The 23556-nt window shown below is 41.2% G+C and overlaps 1 protein-coding gene across 8 annotated transcripts in view; it reads left to right on the forward strand.

Moving 5' to 3' along the window:
* SENP1 (SUMO specific peptidase 1) overlaps positions 1–20986 on the forward strand; it is a 55212-nt gene extending 34226 nt beyond the window's left edge. For 7 of the 8 annotated variants that reach the window (XM_086713546.1, XM_025930479.2, XM_086713545.1 and 4 more), the window contains 5 exons: positions 11970–12173; positions 13002–13081; positions 14023–14107; positions 14626–14721; positions 15671–20986. In XM_086713546.1, coding sequence (XP_086569672.1) covers positions 11970–12173; positions 13002–13081; positions 14023–14107; positions 14626–14721; positions 15671–15733 — 528 coding nt within the window. In that variant the 3' untranslated portion in view covers positions 15734–20986. The remainder of the gene's footprint in view (positions 1–11969; positions 12174–13001; positions 13082–14022; positions 14108–14625; positions 14722–15670) is intronic. The other variant, XM_086713547.1, reaches the window with a different exon arrangement.
* Positions 20987–23556: the final 2570 nt, after the last annotated feature.

Genomic DNA, 23556 nt, shown 5'->3' on the forward strand with positions numbered 1-23556 from the left:
TATTTAATAGTGGACTGTGTTGTAGCATGAAGGAGTTCTTTGGGATTTCCATTAGGGATTCCATTTCTACTTCCTTTTTTATCTCTACTTGTTCTAGATCACTTAGGATATGAGAGATAAGCTTTCTCAAGTAGCCTACATTTATAAGTAGCCTACATTTATTACATATATGATATATATATTTTGGAAGTGCTTATTTTTGAGAGCGAGAGTGCGCATGTGTGTGCAAGTGGGAGAGGGGCAGAAGGAGAGGTACACAGAGGAACTGAAGCAGGCTCTGTGCTGACAAAAGAGAGCCCAATGCCAGGCTCAAACTCACAAACCGTGAGATCATGACCTGAGCCAAAGTTGGATGCTTAACCGACTGAGCCACCCAGACACCCCCGTGATATTTTTTAAACTGACATTGAAAAAGCTGTATTATTAAATATTTGATGTACTGGGTTGAAAGAAAGGAAAGAAAGCTATGGCTCTCAGCTTCTGCTAATAATTTTAAGTAGATTAATTATACTACAGTCTTTAAACAATCTTAAACTTGTAGGAGCCTATTTTATTTCAGAGCGATATTTTCATGGCAAAAGAAGAGAAATGGGTTGGGTTTTTTCCCTGAGTAACTTCTTCCTTTCTTAGGCCCAGAAGAAACATCCTTGCCTGATATATTGAGTATACTCAAAACTTCACAGCTGTGGGAGATTTTTAGAAACTCAGTATAGTATGCACTAGCTATTCTAGATACCTAAAGTTTTGTCTTGCATGCTTACAGTCTTCCAAATAATAATATTGGCTAACATCTTTTGAGCATTTACCTCATGCTAGGCACTATTATTGTAAGTGTTTTATGTGTTCTATTCATATAACAGTCGCCACAAACCTTGGAGAGGTATATACTGTAGTTTAACTGTCTCTATTTTATAGATGAAGAAACAAAGCCTGGAAAGATTAAGAAACTTCTAAAGTTATATGGCTAATAAGTAGCAGAGTCAGGATTTAGACCCAAGCGTTAGATCTTATCTGTTATACTATACTGCCTCAGAATCTTAAATTGGATCCTGTCTTAGGATTAGATGTATTGAATGTGAGAGCCATATGCCATGCCCAGCATGTTGATTTTCTTTAGGGCCAGCTGGACTAGCCCCATTCTTTTTGCCAAAGGTCAGTTTCTAAAATACAAATTTCAGAAGTTCATCACTGCCTGAATAAATCTTTGAACAAAAATGTTAAGGAATATATGGTTTGACATTGTCTTGCTTTAGGGGAAACCACCCTTGCTCAGAATAGTGATACTAGAACTTTGGATCAAATAACAGAAAGAAAAAAAAAGAGTTCACCAAATCAAAGGGCAAAATAGAAATCAAAGACAGTCAAAAGTATCCACCAATTAAGTGTTTTTGATTTTAAGACATTAATCTGTGGCTTCTTGCCATTTTTTGCCTACTACTGCTAAATGGGAAGAGGTCAGTTGTTCTATTTGGCTTGTAGCTCATTTGTTGTAAATTACGCAAAACCTCCTAGAGGGCAGCAATGAGTAGGATATGAGATGAGTCCTTGCTATTTACTGTGGCAGTTACCTCAGTGAGATACCTTACAGAGGCGGCATTCATCAGGACATATTTTCCATTCCCTCGGCCCATCAAAGGTTTGGTTTCTAGCAAGCAAAGTTAATGGGAACTACATTATGTAGGAGAGTCGAGGAGACGGAGAGATTCCTTGTCTACTTTATCTCTACTACACCTACCCATAACTTGTGTAGGGAGTGCTTGCTAGAATTATGTTAACCTTGAAAGCAGGTACCAGTTCACATGTCTGTGATGATGATAACTATTTTGAAGTGCACCATTGTCAAAGTACTGTATTTTTCAGGCTTTTAAGGTTACTGTTCTTGAGAAGTTAACATTCTGATGAGGAAATAGTAGATATCCTTAAGTATTCATGTTCATTTAAAAATAAGTTATTCGTTTCTCAGTTGTGAATTCTCAGTTTTCTTTTGCAAGTAATTTGTCCTCTCTTCAATCCTATTCTTCCCTCAAATATATATTTTCATTATAACCATTTCTCTTCTTTCTGTATTTCCTATCACTTTTATAGGCTGCTTTAAACATTTCTCCAAAATAAGGTAACTGATATAATATTCTTACCATTTTATAGACAAGGAATATAAGACCCTAGAAGTAAAAGGGATCAGATTTAGTTTAATAAGGAAAATAAAACCTAGAAGTCCTGTATTTAGAATATGTACAGAAAGCTATTAGGCTACCCTTTCTCTGATCTCTTTACTAAAAGAAGAGTTGGCTACATTACCTGTTCATAAAATAACAGCTTTCAAACATATTTTCATGCGTGGATTTATGTATAGATGAATAGTTAAATTCTGTATAGCTTCAGAGGACTAATGATTGACAGGATTGACATTTTAACTCACTATAAGAAAATGAAACTTCTCAAAAATGGAATGTGGGAACTAGCTGCCTTTGTAAAGAATACAAAAGGAGGCTGGAAGGCCGATAACACCAGGGACATTATAGATGGGGATTTCTATACTGGGTCTGGCAATTAGTTTTGAATAGAAATATCTAAAGAAAGGAGGTCAGGGTTAAGAAGAGGTGGAATTAGTTGCAAAACTAGATTAAAAATCACAATCAAGAAACAAAGGAAATGTTTTAAAAATACTTGTTTACTTTTAATATAATTTATTGTCAAGTTGACTAAATAGTATATACAGTATGCTCTTGATTTGGGGGGTAGATTCCTGTGATTCATCGCTTACATACAACACCCAGTACTCATACCAACAAGTGGCCTCCTCAATGCCCATCACCCATTTTCCCCTCTCCCCTGTCCCCACCCCCAATCAAGCTTCTGTTTGTTCTCTGTATTTGTCTCTTATGGTTTGCCTCCCTCCCTCTCTGTTTGTAACTATTTTTTTCTCCTTCCCCCATGGTCTTCTGTTAAGTTTCTCAAGTTCCACATATGAGGGAAAACATATGATATCTTTATTTTAGAGAGATTGAGAAAGAGAGAGAGAGAGCGTGAAGAGGGGAGGGGCAGATAGAGAGGGAGACATCAAATCCGAAGCAGGCTCTGGGCTCCACACTGTCAGCACAGACCCCAGTGTGGGGCTCAGACTCAAGAACCATGAGATCATGACCTGAGCCAAAGTCAAATGCTTAACTGACTGAGCCACCCAGGTGTCCCAGAAAGGAAATATTTTTAAATGGATGCCAGCACTAGAAATTATTTGTTGATTCCTGGCGATTGATTTAGGTAACTTCTGTGATTCAGTGGCTTGATGTTTGTGCTTTATAGCCTGATGATTCTACTTCTTAGAGGGCTTAAGCATTGTTTTATAAGTCTTCAGATAAATTTAGAAATACATGGAAATTATGTAGGCATACAAATAAATGGATCTGACTTCTGTTTCTGGTCATGATAAAATAAAATGGATGAGGTTTACCCTTTCAGTTTAGCTAGAAAACTGAACAAAACATGAGACAACAATTTTCAGATGGTGGATAACAAGATCCCTGAGAGAAGGAAAATGAAAGGGATGAGCTGATGATTTCCCCACCTCACTAGGGTGGTATGTTGAGGGTAGAGAGCTGGAAGAACCTGGAAGTATCTGACAGTCTTGCCAAGTGGAGGAGACAATTCAGACATCAGGGGGGTGAAAGTCGCTAAGGTTTGTGAGGTACAATACTGAAGGGAGGGTGGCTGCACAAAGAGAAAGTCCCAGAGACATGCAGAGGCCCCACTTAAATCTTTGAGCATTGATCTGTACGTATATAGAAAGAAAATACCAGAGGCTAGGGAAAGAACACCAGAAAAAAGGAATCAGAACAAACCTCAAAGCTAACACAGGTGCTTAGAGTAGTTCGTATTCCAACCAGTTAGAGTGGAAAGGTCATGAGGCATTGAATAGAGCCTCAAAAGGATATTACCTCAGGAGTTGGGCCAAACTGGCCCTAGAATAGAGGCTACTCTGGACCTATGGTAGCAAAGTTTAATTTAAGCCTTGAAAACTTGAAAATGAGTTGAATGACTTACCTGTATCACAGAACAAAAGCCCAACAATATTTAAAGAAATACAAACATATTCTGGTAACAACAAAACCTAGTGACATGAAATCACAATATCCAGCATCCAATCAGATGTTACCAGGCATATAAGGTAGAAGGAAAATGCAATTTAGAACAAAGGAAAAAACAGTTACTAGAAATACCCAGAAATGACAAAAAATGATAGAACTAGCTTACGTTGGCAGGATATTAAAGAGGATATTATAAATACATTCCATATGGTTAGGAATTTAGAGGAAAATTAACATTATGGTGAGAAAAATGGAAGATGTCAAAGAAGACCTCAGTTGAACTTAACAGGGATGAAAAATACAGTATCTGAAATAGAGAATGTAAGAGGTAGGATTAATAGTAGATTGGACCCTACAGAAGAAAAAAGTAGTGAATTACAATATATGGCAACAGGAACAATCCAAATGAAACAAAAGGCTGAAAAAAGATGAGTATCAATGAGCTGTGGAGCAATATTAATCAGTCTAAGCATGTAATTAGAATCTCAGAAGGAAAGATGGGTGTAAGTGTTATCAGAAAAAATGTTTGAAGATACAATGGTAGATTTTCCAGCTTTGAAAACTTAAACACTGGCAGATTCAAGAAATTCAGCATACCCCAAGTAGGAGAGACACCACACCAAAAAGTATAATAATCAAGTTGCTGAAAACCAGTGGTAAAGAAAAACATAACAAAAGCAGCCAGAGGAAAATAGATACATTATATACTAAAGGAATATATAATGTGTTTCCAACAGAAGTAAGTGTAGGCCAGAAGACAGTGTAGCTACCTTTTTCAGATACTGAAGGAAAGGGGTGCTTGGGTGGCCCAGTCAGTTAAGCGTCTGACTCTTGATTTCTTCTCAGGTCATGACCTCATAGTTTGTGGGTTTGAGCCCCACATTGGGGCTCTGCACTGTCAGTGCTTGGGATTCTCTCTCTCTCTCTGCCCCGCCCCCATCTGAAAAAATAAACTTAAAAAATTTTTAAGAAAAAGGTACTGAAGGGAAAAGAAAACTTGTCAACTTACATTCCATACCCAGCAAATACATCTTTCAAAAAACAAGGGTGTACTTTTTTCAGACAAACAAATGCCAAGAGAATGCATCACTAACAGACCTGTCTTATAAGAAATATTAAAGGGTATTCTTCAGGCAAAAGGAAACTATGAGGTAGAAATTTGAATCTATACAAAGGAATGAAGAGCAGTGAAAATGTCCTCATTTTTTAATACCTCTGTAAGACAATTGACTAGTGAAAGCAGAAATAAGACAATGTATTGTGGGATTTGGAATATAAGATATGACAGTCATAACACAAAAGAGGGGGGAAGTGAAAGTACATACTAGCATAAGATTTGTACACAGTATATGAAGTGGTATAGTGTTATGTGAAGATAGATTGTCATAAGTTAAAGACCTATATTAAAAATCCTAGAGCAACCACTGAAAAACAAAAATAAAAAACAAAGAGGTATAGTTAATAAGCAAATAATGAAGATAAAATGGAATAAAAATACGCAATCCAATGGAAGCCGGGAAAAGAAGAAAAAAGATATGAAGAACAGACCCAGCAATATCAATAATCACATTAAATGTAAATGGTCTAAGCCAGCACACCCAATAGAAATATAATGTGAGCCACATATGTAATTAAACATTTTTTTTAATGTTTATTTTTGAGAGAGAGAGAACGAGCAGGGGAGGGGCAGAGAAAGGGAAACACAGAGTTTGAAGCAGGCTTCAGGCTCTGAGCTGTCAGCACAGAGCCCAACACGGGGCTCAAACTCGTGAACCATGAGATCATGACCTGAGCTGAAGTTGGATGCTTAACTGACCGCGCTATCTAGGTGCCCCTTAAATTTTCCAGTAGTCACATTGAAAAAAGTAAAAAGAAACAGGTAAAATTAATTTTAATAGTATATTTTACTTAACATGATGTATGCAAAATGTGTCATTTTAGTGTATAGTAAATATTATAATATTATTCAAGAGATATTTTTACCTCCCCTTTAAAATTTGTACATGGGGGGCCTGGGTGGCTCTGTCATTTGAACGTCAGACTCTCGATTTCAGCTCAGGTCATGATTCCAGGGTTGTGGGATCGAGCCCCACACCCAGCTCCGCTCTGAGTGTGGAGCATCCTTAAGATTGTCTGTCTCTCCATCTGTCCTTCTCCCCTGCTTGCATGCAAGGTGCTGTCTCTGTAAAAAAAAAAAAAAAAAAGCAGAACTGTCACAAGAAAGAAACCCATTTTGTTTTATTATTTATTTCAAATCCCTGTTTTTGCTTTTTTTAAATTTTTTTTAGTAATCTCTACACGTAACATGGGGCTCAACTCACAGCCCTGAGATCAAGAGTTGTGTGCTCTTCCCACCGAGCCAACCAGGTGCCCCAAGAAACCCATTTTAAATGTGAAGACACAGACAGTTAAAAGTAAAAGGATGCAAATACTAGTCAAGAGAAAGATGAAATATAACTGTATTAATATCATATCAAGTAGAATTCAGAGCAAGGAATATTACCAGTGACAGACATTTCAAAAGGAGTAGGTTCTTCAAGAGTACTTAACCTAGGTATGTATACACCTAGTAATAGAACTTCAAAATATGTGAAGCAAAACTGATAGAACTGAAAGGAGAAATAGATAAATCTTTAATTACTGTTGGAGACTTTCGCATCTCTCTCAACAATCAATAGAAGAAGTAGAAAATCATAAAGGATATAAAAAGCCAGAGTAGGGGCACCTGGGTAGCTCAGTCAGTTGAGCATCCGACTCTTGGCTTCAGCTCAGGTCATGATCTCGCAGCTTCATGGATGCAAGCCCCACATTGGACTCTGTGCTAACAGCACAGAGCCTGCTTGGAATTCTCTCTCCCTTTCTCTCTGCCCCTCCTCCACTCAGGCTGTGTCTGTCTCTCTCAAAATAAATAAATAAACTTAAAAAACAAAAAAAAAGCCAGAGTAGGTACCCAAATACTTGTGGGCAGGAAACACTTCCTTCTCTACACAGCACTAAATATGCCCTATTCCATGTGGAGAGACAGGATGATGCTCTCCGGTCTCTTTATTTTCCCTCCAGGACCCTGTTCTTCCTATCATCCCTTACTATTAATTTACATGGATGAATTAGGAAAAGAGCAAGCAGACATGTCTTTCCTTATTAATTATTGTCAGTTATTTCCAAAGTGCAAAATCATTAGACTGTTGGAATTTTGTTTTTCTGACTTCTTTACAGCTAGGGAAACACCATAAGGAAAAGACTCATAGCATTTATGGGGAGTGAGGGAGTACAGGTGAATTAAGGTAGAATATATGTAGCAGACTGACTACACTGATGACAAACCTAACTAGCCAGGCAGACTAATTACCTATTTTGTAAGTCTCATCTCTGAAAGGAAAGGTCTTTCAACTATCCTGTATCACAATAGCCTTGTGTATAGAGAAGTTAGTCTTACTTGATTGATAGTAGGGAAGTAAGAAGTAAGACTTAATAAGTGATATACTGGGGCGCCTGGGTGGCGCAGTCGGTTAAGCGTCCGGCTTCAGCCAGGTCACGATCTCGCGGTCCGTGAGTTCGAGCCCCGCGTCAGGCTCGGGCTGATGGCTCGGAGCCTGGAGCCTGTTTCCGATTCTGTGTCTCCCTCTCTCTCGGCCCCTCCCCCGTTCATGCTCTGTCTCTCTCTGTCCCAAAAATAAATAAAAACGTTGAAAAAAAAAATTAAAAAAAAAAAATAAGTGATATACTAAGATCATCTGACTTTTATTGCAGAATCAGCATCTGAAATCAGAGCACATAACTCTGCCTAGCATTCTGACTTTTGTAACAAAAGTGGAAATGGAGAATTAGTAGTGATTGCAGCTTCCTGGTTGTTTCCAAGAAGCCGTTAAATTTAAGTGATGCTCAGTAAAGAGAGCAAAACATTTAATGTAAAACATTAAGCCCAACTAGATAAGCCTAGCACAGGGAATAGGTTTTCCTTAGGGAATAAAAAGTGATTCCATAAGAAGGGGAAAGAAACTAGGCAAAATGAGATAAATTAGTTAGGTGAATATGATGTGTCTACCATATGCTCTGTACTCTTACATGTAGAATAGTGATCAGATTGGAAATTTCAGTGTCTCTAACATGACTTACTGGTAGGTTCCACATCATCGTAGTTATCTCTTAAAGGTGTTTCTTAATAGAACTAGTCCTTTTGATAAACCAGGGATTTATGCAGGGTCATAGGGAGAATAGTAATTGCAATTATCACAACTCCATAAAAATAGATGTTGTCTTTGTCTAAAACTTTGGCAGTAATTCTAATAAATAATTTGTTACTTGAATTTGCATGTGAGAAAAATCCTGGGTATGTGTTCACAGTGAGGGATGCAATACACAGAGCTTACCTGAAGTCTGCCTTCTGTATTAATTAGGTTAGATCTTAGGGGCAAATGACCTGACTCATAAGTGCTGCTGCTTGTCTTATCTTTGTGGTTTGTGGTTGACAAGGATAGATTTAATTTAACCATCAGAATAGGGAGGTCAAGTTGAAAATGTAGAGAAGTAAAACAGGGAAAATGGCTCCCCCCAAACTTGCCTTGGTCTCTGCTTAGGAGCACTGCTAAGCCCAGGACTTTCAGAACATTTTCTAAGCCAGTTAGAAAGGTTTAATGTGTAGAATTGGGAAGGGTTAAAAGTTAAGATAGTATTGTTATTGAGATGTTTTACTTCTAAATGGATGAGAAAACAATAGTTTAGCTGGTTTACTGGGTGAGAAGGAAGGTACAAATAGCAGTGGTCATTTATGTCATTGTGGTAACATACAGGAAAAATATTGAGTCCTTAGTTTGAAAACATTGTAGGCTTCTTTTTTTAAAAGAGAAGCTTTTCCAGCTTCAGCCTGGCAGCTCTTCAAATAAAATCACAAAGGAACAAGACACTATAAACAACAGTCCCACCCCTCAAAAAGCACTGCATAGACAAGCAGGCGCTCATGGCCAAGGCTGTGAAGGCAGGAGGAGGGGCAGCCCCTTAGTCACTGGAGCCGCAGCGGGCATACAGACAAGTGTGGGCCCCAAAAAGAGTGACAAGTGGACCAACACTGGCAGTTGTCCCCACATACTGGTATATTGGCAAGACAAACACAGCACAGGGCTGATTTACTACTTTTAGCCCCCTTATTTCAAGGGGAATTCAAGATCTTCTGGCACTAAGAGAGTCTTGTGTGCAAAAAAGCTCTCACTATAGGAGGGGAGAGACCCTTGTCTTCACAAAACACAAGCAAATGCTTTATCGCTGCTTCTCTTTCATCTTAAACACTGTGATCCCTTCTCTTATTTCTTTTTCCTTCATCTTCAGCCCTCCTCTGTGAGATGACACGTAGGATTCTTTTTGTTCTCTAACTCCTAGCTTGTTTTTTTTTTGGTATGATTGTGTCTTGGCTGACCTATGGCAATTTTCCTCATTTGGACAGAGTAATAGCTGAAAAACTGAGGAAACTTGGATCTTCGTTCTGCCTCAGATGTCAGATTATACATCCTCAGTTAATGGGAAGGAACATTGAGGCCACCAAGCTCCCTCCTACTGGGATACAGGGGAAGTGAAAAAGAGCCCAGATCACTCCTTAGAGCTAATTAACAAGCTGACTTTGGAGGAGGTCCTTTCCCTCACAGTGGACAGACCTTGGTTGGAGGCAGAACTGAAGCGATGGAAGAGGGATTCTCAAAGGAATTAGACAATGTGGTATCCTGATCATTAGGTCTCTTTTCTTCTAAGTTGGGTTGGTCTTCAGCTTTATAGTCCATGCTTTTACAATTGAAACATAAAAATAAAAAACCTAACAATCCAGGCTGTGTAAGTCTAATTTCATTGGTTTCTAGAACTCCTTCCTTCTAGGAAAATCATGGGTAGCATGATACTCATTTATGTCATCCTTTTTTACTTCAGGGTAATGATCCCAAAGGTGATACTCCTCTGATAGACACCTAAGGGAGATACCTCTTCATGGCTTTCATGTGCTTGGGCCTCCTTATCTCTGCCTGATTCTTTCCATCTCCTGCTCGAGTCCTTATTGCTTTTTAGAGTACATGACTTGTCTGCACCATGGAAAATTTGGCTTACAGTGAATGGCAGTCATCTGCCTATTCATTTCACCCCTTGGATTGAAGGGTTTAGCCTCGTAACATGGCTAATGCTGTGGGATGAGTAGAATACCAGAGGAATCAATCCTTTCTTGCTGATTTTTTTCTCACTAGAGAATGTGGTTTATAGCCTAGAAATCTGTGCCTGTTGGACAAGTCTTCCTGCATTCCTGGCTGCCTTTCACAGGCCTAGAATCATCGTTAGCACCATTATCCTTGGGGGCAGAATTAGATTGAAAGCCTCCATTTGAGAAATCTGTGATCCTAATTATGTTTTGATTCATTATCATTATTTAAAATAACTGAGCTCCTGTTATCTATTGGGCATCACACTAGGCAGAGGATTAGCCACAACCCAAGTCCTCTGGACCTGTTGGGCCTGTTGCTCAGACTTCAGAGATGCAGGCAGAACAGTGTCTGTCTTCAGTCCTAGTCTTCCCTCCCACCCCCACCCTCAGAGCTCTGCTTCAAGGCGAGTGTGGTTTCCCTGCAACTGCCTAGGCGTCCTCTTCTATAGGCCCTTTCTCTAGTCTAGACCATGTTTTGGTGTGTTCCTGGCAGTGTTCCCTGCTGCCTACCCAGTATGTAGTTGCCTACTGTTGGGCAGTAGCTCACTGCTCTGGCATCCTAGTGTGTAAATATTTGTCAAAGGACAGGGGCGTTTTCCCATTCCCCAAAAAGCATTCTGAAAAATGTGCCTGTTTTCTTAGTCATATTTCCAAGCTGTGGATCAGTTAGCCCATTCATTCCTTGCAGTTGACAGACACTGGCCTGGCCTTAGCTGGCCACATAAAGTCAGTATGCAGTAACTTCCGGCACGGTAACTTTCAGGCTTGAGTACCACGGTGTCTTGGACCTACAGGAACCATAGTGGACACGGTCAATATTAGAGAATACGTTGTTTCATTAACAGAAAGTATCACGTATCTTCCATAACGTGAATTAAATTTCTTTCGCTCATACTTGATACTGGAGGCATAAATAGAGTCAACAAAAATGAGAAAGCTAACCATATAAATTCTGGAGGAGAACTTTACTCTTCATGTTTGTGACTGGGCTTTCAGGTCTCATGTAATGTAGGTTTTTATACAACATCCGTGTCTGCCTCTGTAAAGGTACAGTGCTGAGCTGTCAGTTTAGAGGTGTTTTTCCCAGTGCAGTTGATGGTTTATCCTGTCACTCAATTCTACTTGAGACCAAAGCAGTTTGCCTCTGCAGGATGGCTTATTAGGCTGAAAAGGCAGTCTTTAGCCATGGAACAGTTTTCTGTCTGTGCAAAATCACATGACCCACATGTAAGGATTGAACTGTTGGTCTTAGCTATTATACTAGACTGTGAGCTCAGGATTTCTTTAAATTGTTCACCCAGCCTCAGTAGATTAAAGTAACTACTAATGTGTCTTATCAAAATGTTTGGCTCCTTCCTTTCCTTTTCTCTTAAGTCTCGCCTTCTAGCACCCCTTCCTCCTCACTCTTGTTTTTTGACCTAGTCCTCAGTCTTCTACAGATCTGACCAGCATGCTCTCATATGGATCCTACAACCCATAATATATGTGTGTGTGTGTGTGTGTGTGTTCACTTTTTCTGTTTTCACTGTTTACAAGTACCTCAACCCTCCAGAATTTGATCTAGGGGCATGAGGCTGTTGGGTGTTGAAGTCTTAATTGATTAGGAAACAATAATATATGCTGTGCAATACAGCAACTGCTTTTCCTTCATAAAATACAACTGTTTTGAAAGGACTGAATATCTATTTTAATACATAAATTTCTTCCCATAGATCATCAATTTCTACATGAATATGTTGATGGAGCGAAGTAAAGAGAAGGGATTACCAAGTGTGCATGCATTTAATACCTTTTTTTTCACTAAGTTAAAAACGGCTGGTTATCAGGCAGTGAAACGTTGGACAAAGAAAGTGGATGTGTTTTCTGTTGACATTCTTTTGGTGCCCATTCACCTGGGAGTGCACTGGTGTCTTGCTGTGAGTACCTCTCCTTTAATCAAATTTAAAAGAAATCTACATAATTATAGAATATACAGAGCAGTGAGTAGTAATTCTACATTTTCACTGGATGATTGTGAGAAAGAATAGTATTTAGTTGGCTGAAAATTGGATAGATCAATGAACTTCCTGTCAAGAGTGGGAGATACTTAGACTTTGAAGAAAGTTGTGGAATTTCCTTTTCTGGAAATATTTAAAAGGGAGTTGTAAGTCTATAAACAGCCTCAAGGCAAGGCATGGGGAGAAAAAGTGACTTTTTATGATGCTGCCAACTCAGATTCTGTGACTATTGTTTTCTGCCTAATCATGATTTGCATACTTGGTAATTTAATACTTTTTATGACCCTGAGAACATGAATACATTAGCTTAATATATTAACAAAAATATAAAAGTTATTTCACAATCTATTTTGAATTACATTTTAAAAGCATAAAGCCAAAGAGAAATTCTGTACATAAAGAACAAAACCCCAAATCTTTTACCATCTTTCTGACACTGTGTGGAAATGATTTTATTCATCTTACAGTCTCTGAAGAGCATGTGTGTCTTCACTGTTGTCTACATTGCAGATGAAGAACCTACATACGAGAAAAAGATTTCAGGGCCACTAATGAGGTCACCATAGTTCCATTTAAATAATCCCCTTCTTCTTTCCTCACAGCTTAAGCATGGTATAATGCAGAGTATCAGTTAAACTTGTTGTGATTTCACAAGAAATCTGGCAAAAGGCTCTAAATTCCAGGGAAGGGAAAAGCTGAGAAACTACTTTTCTTCATTTTATAAACATGCAGATTTTTTATTCCCAGGTTGTGGACTTTCGAAAGAAGAATATTACCTATTACGACTCTATGGGTGGAATAAACAATGAAGCCTGCAGGATCCTCCTGTAAGTAGGGAGTTGAGGACAAAAGAGTTTGGTGTCAGGGCATATGTTGTGTTTTTCCAGCTGTTGAACTCAGTTCTTTTGTTACCGTCAATGGAGTGATTAATAAAGAAAATTTTCATATTAAGAATGGATATTTTATGTCTGAGTAAGTCAAGTTTAATAGTAATATATTGATACCCAAAATATATGGGACAACTATTGTCCCAGTGCACTAAAAATAATGAGTGAGTCAATATGTATATATAGATAATAGAAACTACTTAGAAATCATCTAATCCACCCTCCTAATTTTTCAGATGAAGAAATCAAGACCCACAGAGGTGACTTTGATATGCTCAGGTCCTACTAGTTAGTGGCTCAACTGGGAACCAGAATGCAAATCTCTTTATACCCTTTATCTGTTTCTCTTTCCAAAATGCCTCTTCCTCACTGTACCACTGTACCACTCTGGTGGCCAGGAGGAGGTAGGTTCCAGAATGGTGAACAGTTTGCACTTAAGAAGAGTGCTGTATATGAGGTATGCACTCATCAAGTTGTGATTTGGATTGAATTTTCACACAGGAGAGTCAAAACTAAAAATAGTGAATAAATGTCTTGATATTGCTAGAGAAACCTTCTTCCACGAGACTGAGTTCTAAAGGACCATATAAACCAGGGAAAAGAATCAAAACTCATTCCTCAAGATGAGTAGCAGGTAGCAGGAACCTGGGTGTCAGAGGCAGAGGTCATGTTTCTCTTGGGTTGCCAGGGTGGGCATGAATTATGGGGAGTTGCAGGGGAAGTTTAGGAGTCCAGAGATTCCCTGCCCAGCATTGCATTATATACTGTTTTCCCCAGAAGTGCAAACAAAATCCTTCTTAAGGATTGTTAGCCCCATTCTTAAGGTGGCAGCTGTCCTTAGTGTTCCCACAGCTCATCTCATTCTCTCCCAATGCCTTTAGCCAATACCTAAAGCAAGAAAGCATTGACAAGAAAAGGAAAGAGTTTGACACCAATGGCTGGCAGCTCTTCAGCAAGAAAAGCCAGGTACATTTCATCTTGATAAAGTAGAAATCCTGGGAAGGAAAGGGTTTTACTGCTTGATTCCCAGGGACCTTCTATCTGAGTGTCTAGCCTGACTTCAGCTTGGTTGTTTGGTTTCTCAGGGAAGATAGAGTAAGTTCTGTGGGAAAACTGGTAATGTGTTTCTCATGCAGAAGTAGGTTTTCTAAATGCCCAGCTATTTTGCTGAGCTTTTCACTCCTGTGGGAAATGTTTGCTGATTGGCCATTGTGGGAGGGACTAGTCTTTACATCCTTGGGTGTCATGGAAGTCTAAGAGAGTCTCCTGTGTTATTAATATGAAGATTAATATTAATATGAAGACCTGACTGAGATGCTATATTTTTTCCTCTGAGCTTCTGTTGTTCTGGGTGGTGGACTTAGGGTCATCTCTTCAAAATTCAGGGAAACCTATAACATTTATATTCTTTGGTTCTTATTTATAATCTAATTAGAAGGAAAGAAGCTTGGAACAATGTTACCTTTTTGTTTTTGATCTTTCAGGAAATTCCACAGCAGATGAATGGAAGTGATTGTGGCATGTTTGCCTGCAAATATGCTGACTGCATTACCAAAGACAGACCAATCAACTTCACACAGGTGAGCTGAGCCTTCAGGAAGGAGCCCTGTGACCACCCTGTCTCCAGGCTGCCCGATAGATGTATTTTCATCCACTTGCTCTGCTTATGGGACTCTGTCTGTGGCTCATAACACTGGTGGTTACTGCCTGTACCACATCACAAGAAAAAGGATAGTGATAGGCTACATCCTGGGTTATCTTACATCACGTATTGTAGTCAAGGAATCCTGGTCATTAGCAGATTCTTCTTCTCTGTCTCTCTCCCCCACCTACCTCAATTCCTATAGGAAACAGAGAACTGGGACCAGAGCACGTTTTCTTCATTTTCTCTTTATTTAGTTAGCAGTCAGGTTTTGTAACAGGCCACACCTTGAACTCCTAGTGTATTTGTCATGTTGCTTTCCTCCTCTCTGCCCCTCACCTGATACAGCTGATCATTCTTCTCTTAGTTTGTGATTGTTTATTTCTGTCCACGTGGTCCTTCAGAGACCAGAGTGGATTGAGACTAGAGATTATGGTTTATTCTATGTCCTTCACTTCACATTAATGGTTTTACCAGACTTTTCCACCATAGCCCTTGAGTGGAGCTGATCCTTGCAGTTCCTATAACTCTTCCCCTAAAAAGTGAATTTTTGATTTTTGGGCCTTAGACTCCTACCTTCTTCAGGGTTCAACATAGAGGACTTGATAGACACCATTCTCAAAATTCTTAGAGAAGTTCAGGTATAGCCTGGGGACTTCTAGCAATGCCCAATAAAATTTGTAAGGCCACAACAATGGAAAAGAGCAATAGAGATAGCAGTAGAAAACAATAGAAGAAAATTACATGTAATCAAGAATTGAGCAATTTGAAAGACCAGAAATGCAACTGAGGCTCTTTTAGTTGTAAATCTTGAGAAGGAAAGAAAGGAGTATTGGGTCTGGGTAAAAACAATGAAAAAAATTAAGTGTATCTCTGTGTCCCTACAGCAACACATGCCATACTTCCGGAAGCGGATGGTCTGGGAGATTCTCCACCGAAAGCTCTTGTGAAGACTGTCTCAGTTAGCCGACATTGACCTTGCGGGGGACCAGCTCTTTGTTGTCTATAGCCAGAGACCTTGGAGACAGCTGCTCCCAACCCTCTGTTCTTGTAAAGCCCTTGATCCTGGACCAGGCCCTGGCGAGATGCATTCACAAGCACATCTGCCTTTCCTTTTGTATCTCAGATACTATTTTTGCAAAGAAACTTTGGTGCTGTGAAAGGGGTGAGGGACATCCCTAAGCTGAAGAGAGAGACTGCTTTTCACTTCTTCAGTTCTGCCATCTTGTTTTCAAAGGGCTCCAGCCTCACTCAGTCCCTAATTTGGGGGCCGAGAGAAGCTTGGACAGATTCTTGGTTTCATATAAACTCTTGTTAGGCCTTACTAAGAGGTAGGAAAGGGCATGGGCAAAAAGGTAGGGATGAAAACCACCAGCATATACACGCACACATACATACACACAGGATTTTCAAGATGTGTTGTCAGGAAAGTGACTGTAAACTGGACTTTGGGTCACATGCATAAGTCCCTCCTCCAGGATTTTCCCTATTTATATGCCTCTTTGTGAAATCCGTCTGCTTCTGTACAAGGCTATTTTATCATCTGTAGCTTCCTCCCATCCTGAGGCACAGCACATGAGCCCTGGGTGGACCCCAAAGTCCCAGGCAGTCCTTTCCTTAAAGCAGGGGTTTGCATGTGCTCACAACACATGATATGGGGAAGACCCACCCAGGGAGCGGTTTAGTGGAGCAACAAAGGCACCACTTTTACTGCCGCCTACTTCTGACCAAGAAGAAGGACCTCAGTCTTTAGCATAAAATTCCAGCATTGGATGAATGCAGGTCTAGTTTGGTCTGTGGCTAGTTAGTTTAAATATGTTTCTAACCACAGAGAGTTATATATATATATATATATATATATATATATATATATATATATATATATATATATATATTTCACAGGGATACGTGTTTTTTTAAAAGGCTGAATGTGTTCACCACTTTAGCCTGTAGATTTATTTCCATTTTCCAAATTTAGCTCTAGCACGCACAGATCCCAGCCCCTATGTGTAGGGTGTTTGTGGACTTCCTAACAATATTTTGAGGCCTGAATGAACTTTGGCTTAGGGGTAGAGGTTACAGAGGGAGGCAAGATTTTCAACTGGAAAACGGGTGGAATTTGGACTGATCGACTTGAGACTAAAAAAACCGCTATTCCTTTTGTTCTTTCTAGCATCTCCCCCACCCACCGAGCGCTCCTCAGGCTAGATAGTGAAACGATCCAATGCCAGTGTCATTTTGTACTTCAGTTCCAAAATAGGAACGTTTTATACTTTTTTCTGTATTGTAATAGGTAGTTTTGTATGAAATATTTTCTCTTCTTCCCTGTACCCCATCCTTTCCAACATTGTGCTTTCTCTCTGGGCTTATTTGAAAATTTTACTCTGTTTTATACCAAGCTTGTTTAGTACATTTTTCTATGTTTTACCACAGGTTACAATTTGAAAAGAAAACTATTTTTTTTAAATATTCCATTGTTAACTGAATGTTACTGTTTCCACTCCAGCAACTAGATGTCCTACCTTTTTCATAACTGCCTGCCTTTTGGGGAAGACCACCTTTACTTTCTTTCCTTCCTTCCTTCCTTCCTTCCTTTCTTTCTTTCTTTCTTTCTTTCTTTCTTTCTTTCTTTCTTTCTTGTGTTTTTCTATAGGAAATAAATAGCTTTCTATTTATGAGTTGCTGAGACCTTTCACATTCTCTGTTAGAAAGCTATGGCATGCAGGCTCATTGTAGGACTCCTGTACATGGATTCTTGGTACTTAATGTATTTCAGTGGCAACTTGAAAGGTGGCAATATGGTATAGATTCTGATTATGAATCAGAAGACCTGAGTTTTTTCAGGTGCTCTTGCTACTGTCTGGGGGACTCAGAACAAGATAGTTCTCTGTATTTATTGTTTGTCCATTTAGATAACATCTGTCTTACCTTCCTCACAGACTTTTTGTACAGACCAAAGCAACAAATATTTACTGCCATGTATAACAGAAAATGAAACATGCAACAAAAGCACTTTGAAAAATATATAAGGAATTGTTGAGCCTGTGTGAACGTGGACCCCCTTTCTGGTCAATACATTTTTGTACAAGGGGAAGTTAGTGATCCTGAGACCACCCTACATGGGTGGACCAAGCTGAGACATAGGTTGTGGCCCAGGGTGGCTCAATGGGAACCACCCATTTGACTATATTTGGGTCTATATTTGACTTCTGTAGTGGGCTATTTTTCCAGAGAGCTAGCCACAAGATCAGGACTAGCATCTGGAAACTTAATTTCTCCTTTATTTAAGGGTGGGCTTTGATGACCAGGGAGGGGAAAAAAAGAGGTTCTTGCATTATATGGCTAAGGGCATGCTACCAATATCTTATCTAAATTGCTTTAAACTAAAGCCTATTGCTTTCCTTTTCTCCTATCTTCCATTCTTCTCTGTGCTCAGTGCTCGTAATGACCTACCTCCCCTTAAAAAGGAACACTCGAGAGATGATGAACTCTATCTAGATATAGAGCCTTCAACAGAAACCACAGTCCCAACAATCACTCCTGGACCCTGTACAGAGAAAATCAGAACATTTGAGAATACATGGCCCAAGGCATGGAGGTTAGTTCTGTCCCATTTTTTTGCCTGGGACCCATCGTTGCTCCTGGGAGTCCTGTTTGGGGTTGAATGTAAGAGTTCTTTTCCCTCTTCCTCTCCATCATGGAGACTGTGTATAAATGTGTAAATTGACTTCTCTATATATGAGATGCTTCATACATGTGTGTGGTATCAAATTTTCTTTAGCCCCTCTAATTGTGTAATTGTGCCAGCATCTTCTACCCACTGTCCCTAGCAATGTCCCTAGCACTGTCCCAAGTTTTAGTGTCCTGGGGCAGACACAGGTAGCCTGAAAAAGTACTGCCAGCAACCCCATCCCATAGTCTGTCCATCACCACCTGGTTTCACACGGCTTATAAAAGGCCTAGAGGAGAAGGAGAGGGTTCACTTAAGAGCACCAGTGTTTTTAATGTTTCGGCTTCTGGTCATTCTCCCTTGCCATCCCTCCAGCTCTCAAATATGTCTTCAGAGTAAGAGAGACAGATAACTGACACTTAGACTTTGTCTTCTCCCTTGCTCCACCTGGATGGGCCAGGGCAAGGTAGAATATAGAGTCTCAGGCCCTGTTGGTGATTCAAACAGGCTATATGCTGAGCCCCTGGAGAAGTTGCCATGTTTCCCTGCCCAGGAGGAACCTGCCCATAGCTTCAAATTCATCCTAAAATTTTGGAGGGGACAAATAAGGCTGAGCCAGCATCTTTCCTTATAGCCCAGGGCCTATTTCACCTGTGCTGAGTCCTAACACTAGCTATCTATTAAAGAGCCCATCTAGTAAGACTACCATTCCCAGCTTTGGAGATGAGGAGAGACCTAAGGGTATGTGGGGTCATGCTGGTCATCCACTCATGAATCCCCTGTAGAATATAAAAGAGAAACTAGAAGACTTTGAGCCAGAAAATAAACCTTAAGATAATGTTAGTGCAGGCTGTCTCTTTGGTCTGTTGGGGATAGGGTAGGGATAATTCCAATTATGAGTGGTTGGACCAAATATCTAGAGTCTTGTCAAAGTCTAAGATTCTGAAACATTGAGGGCCATAATCCTGCTTGGAATAGAATTCAGTCAAAGTAAAGATTCAAAGTTTAAGGCCAGTATGCATATGGCTTCGTCATAATAATAAGGCCCAGGTCAGAGTCTCATCCTAATGCAACAGATCATGGCTGTTGCCTTTTCTCCATTCTCAGCTGACAAGTAGCCATCAACTGCTTGACTCCTGGAGAATGTCCTTCCCCCTCTGCAGAACCGGAGTGTCCAGAAGGGAAAGTTTGAGAAAGAGAGGTACATGGAGCCCAGGGTCTTCAATCCACTGGACACCCTTCATTCAGTTTACTCCTGTGTTCCTTTCACAAGTACCTGTAGAGCACACACAGACCCAAATCCCCATCTGCCTGAAGCCTTCCCTGATTGCATTATCTTAAAATCTCTTACTAGACCACTGCAGCCCTTATAATCAGAATGATATAATTCCACATGGTATTTGTATTGTATTCTTTTAAAAAAAAATTTTTTTTTTAATGTTTATTTTTGGTTGAGAGGAAGAGCATGCATGAGTGGGGGAGGGACAGAGAGAGAGGGAGACACAGGATCCGAAGCAGGCTCTAGGCTCTGAGCTGTCAGCACAGAGCCCGATGTGGGGTTCAAACTCACGGACTGCGAGATCATGACCTGAGCTGAAGTCGGACACTGAGCCGTCTGAGCCACCCAGGCTCAGGCACCCCTGTAGTATGTCTTTTACATCAGGAATGGTCTGAGACCCATTGCCACAGAGGGCAGGTGAATGATTTGGTGCCTTTTCTTCAAGCCAGGAGTGCGAGCTGCTTCTCTGGCTGGCCAGGGAGGAATGGGGGTAATTGCATTAAACACTGACTCAGAAAGACAGCATTTTGAGGATCAGAGAACGAGGGCTGCCTATGGCAGCCTGCAGTGGGGCTGCGCCTCCTTTGTGGTTCCAAACAGGTCATCTTTGGTCCAACACCTAAAGCCCCACTCGGCCCTTGCACATCTTCCTTGGCAGGTTAGCCTACCCTTGTGGGGTCATAGTCTCTGTCCCAAGGGGCTAATCAAAGTGTTTTTTTTCTAACCACACATCTTTCTGGTTTTCTCCATCTTTTTTATTTCCAGTGATGTACATCCCTTGTAGATTGAGACTGTGACTCCCTGTCTTTCTGCCTTGCCCTTTAAATGGACCATTTTACGTGCTGCCTGTCTGTGTCTTGTCTGTTAGCCAGGGCTAAGTTCCTGGAGGGCGTTTGCCTCATCTGATACTCTGGGGAACCCCTTACACTGGGTCTTTAATAAGCATGTGTTTAAAGCACTGGACTCGGGAGCCCTGGAGGGTGGTGTGAAGATTTGGTTTGACCAAGGAAATAAAAGCCACCTGTCCTCAAAGGCCATAGAGTCTAACTAGTTTGGAGGCTAGGCAGACACCAAACAGTGGACCTCATCAAGAAGGCCGACTCGTAGGCACACGGTCCACTTTGAAGCTGGCTGTGGATGATGGAAGGACAGAGGTGGAGATAAGTCAGGGATGGTGTTGCATTTATCTACTTACATGTGACTCTCCCTACTTCTTAAAGGTTGATTTATTTAAAATAAATTCTGTGGATTTTGCTTTCTTGCTTTGACTGGAAACTCCCTGGTAAAAAAGGACTTGGTGGTGTTTGTCTCTCTAAGACTGTCTCTCTGTCTCTTTGACTGTTTATTCTGTCTCTGTGTCTGTGTCTCCTGATCCAAGTGGGACCAGTGATTGGATCCTCAATGTGGTCTGGATTCCTGAGTCCACCCCTTAACCAGGAGTCTGAATACTGTTCATTCATTCATTTCATTCCACATACCTGGAATTGAAGCCTGGAACGCAAATAACATGCAAATCCGTGGCTCTCCGGCACTTTTTAAAACCAGACCTGTCTGTGGAGCTGGCCAGAGAGCCCTCCTGAGCCAAACACACCAGTCAGGACTTCCAACCCACTCTGCTAACAGCATCCCTTGTCTCCTTTCCCCTCTCCTGCACCCCTTCTTCCTCACAATCTAAAAGAAGTGCTCTACCTGTAAAGTTCACACTCCAGAGAATAAAACATAAGGAAGCACCAGCTTCTGAAAAAATCTCCCACTATGTTGATAAAATGGTTTTATCTGTGTGAGTTAGAATGAGTCTCTTATAGCCTCCAGGATATTCTTGAGTTCTGATATTTTTCTAGGCATGGTTAAGATTTTTTGGCCATTTGAAAATGGTTGGAGCGAGGAGGGAAGCCTTCAAGCCATTCTTACTTTCTGATTCCTGAATGTGGTTAAAGGTAGCTGATAATTGCCTGGATCTGCAAGTCCCATCACCAAACAGGGAGAAGACTCCTTCAAAGTGGAACCTGGATCAGATCATGAGTCAAAGTCAACCTCTGTCCCCAGCTGCTCCTGGGATGCCTGGCATGGCCTTGCACTGCAGAAAGTTACAAAGGGCCTGGGGAGAAGGTGGGGAGGCTTGTTCTGTTCCTTAAGGAATTCATGTTCCAGACACTCTTCTGAACTCCAGGGAAACTGTTTTGCTTCCTTGTGTACCTGTGTCCCATTTCCCATCAGCCTATCACCGGTCAGTGATCTCTGCCTACCATGGCCTACGAGGCCCTACACTGTGGGCCCACCACCCCTCCAACAGCCTCCCCCACCCCTCAGCTCAGGCTCACTGGTCTCGGCCACACAGGCCTCCTTGGTGTTTAACAAACCAAACTTGCTTCCACCTCACAGAGGTTCTACTTCCTGCTTCCTGTGTCTGGAGGGCTTTTCCCCAGATAGACTCCCTTGGTTCCTACAGGCTCTGGTGCACTGTCAACCCCACACCTCAATTCTCACACTCCCTGGCTCCATTGCTTTCATTCCTTCTCCATAGCATTTCCGATATGACTCTATTATTTACTCATTTGTTCTGTCTGTCCCTCACTAAAATCCTATTCATTCTGTGTCCCAGGTGCCTCGAACAGTGGAAGGAGAGGATTGTTGAAGGAGTGAAGGAATTACTCAGCGTCCCTTCCATTTTGACAGCCTCTTCTCCAAACCTTGGGTCTGGTTTACTGTAAAAGCCGGGGTCTCTGGCTTCAAATGCATTATCCACCTAGCAGAACTATCTCCTTCCAATAACATTAACAGTAAGAATAAGCATTTATTGAGGCCTTTTGTGCCAAACACTTTATATACATTACCTCATTTAATCCTGACAAGTGCATGACATAGGTGCTGTTACTATCCCTATTTCTCAGATGAGAAACCACAGAGCGTAGGGGTTGGCTAAGTTAGCCCAATGTCTCAGAGTGACAGTGATAGGAAGAGGGACTCCAAGCCAAGAACATATGTCCCCAAATCCCTTAGAAAGCCCCATGAGGTGCTGCTTCCACACAGCCAGCACTGTTGCATCTTAACAGGGCAAGCACCTGACGTGGACATCATGGGAGCTCTATCAATGTGAAACCAAAGAAGAAAACTTTGGTGAGGTCTGCAAAGGCTAACCCTCCCTCTTTTGTCTCCTGAGAGGGATTGAGGTCCTTGTCTCTTCACCTTAGATTGGAGGGTCAAGCGGCACGGTGGGGTCCCTCTGCCTTTGGGTTCATTTCCTCTCGGCTTCTCCAGAAAGAGGTACCGAGGAATTCCCTTCACGCCTCCTACCACAACCCGTTCTCCCACTGCCTTTCTTTTGCCTCCCACTCTCATCCCCAATTCTGGGTTGCCCACATTAGCACGTTTTCCTTTGAGGCCTCTGGTCCTAACCTAGAAGGGGGAAGGGCTGAAGATGGGAGGGTGATGAGGGAGACACCAAGCAGGTGGAGCTCATCCCCACAGGGGCCCAGGAATCAAGGGTGTGTGCGTGGGGGCATCTGAAGACATTTCTGGTGTTCCACAGTGTTCCATTTTGTCTTTTCGCTTGTTTCTGTGTCTCGTGCTCTGTCCCCTCCGTATGGAGTTTCCTCAGCCATTCCAACTGGTTTGAGAATCTCAGGAATGTGTAGCCCTGTGCCCTCCTGCTCCCCACCCCCACCTCCGTACACAGAGCCCCCGTAGAGGTGGAACTTAGTTCAAGCTAGAGGCCGGCCGAGTGGGGGAGGGTCCTCCTCTTTTACTGGAGAAGAAAGACAACACACCCTTCCTCCCACCCTCTCTCTGATTTCTTCCCCAAAATCAGTCTGCCACTTGCAGCT

Source organism: Puma concolor, chromosome B4 (genome assembly GCF_028749965.1).
Source record: "Puma concolor isolate L17-30 chromosome B4, mPumCon1.1.hap2, whole genome shotgun sequence".
Classification (NCBI taxonomy): Eukaryota; Metazoa; Chordata; class Mammalia; order Carnivora; family Felidae; genus Puma; species Puma concolor.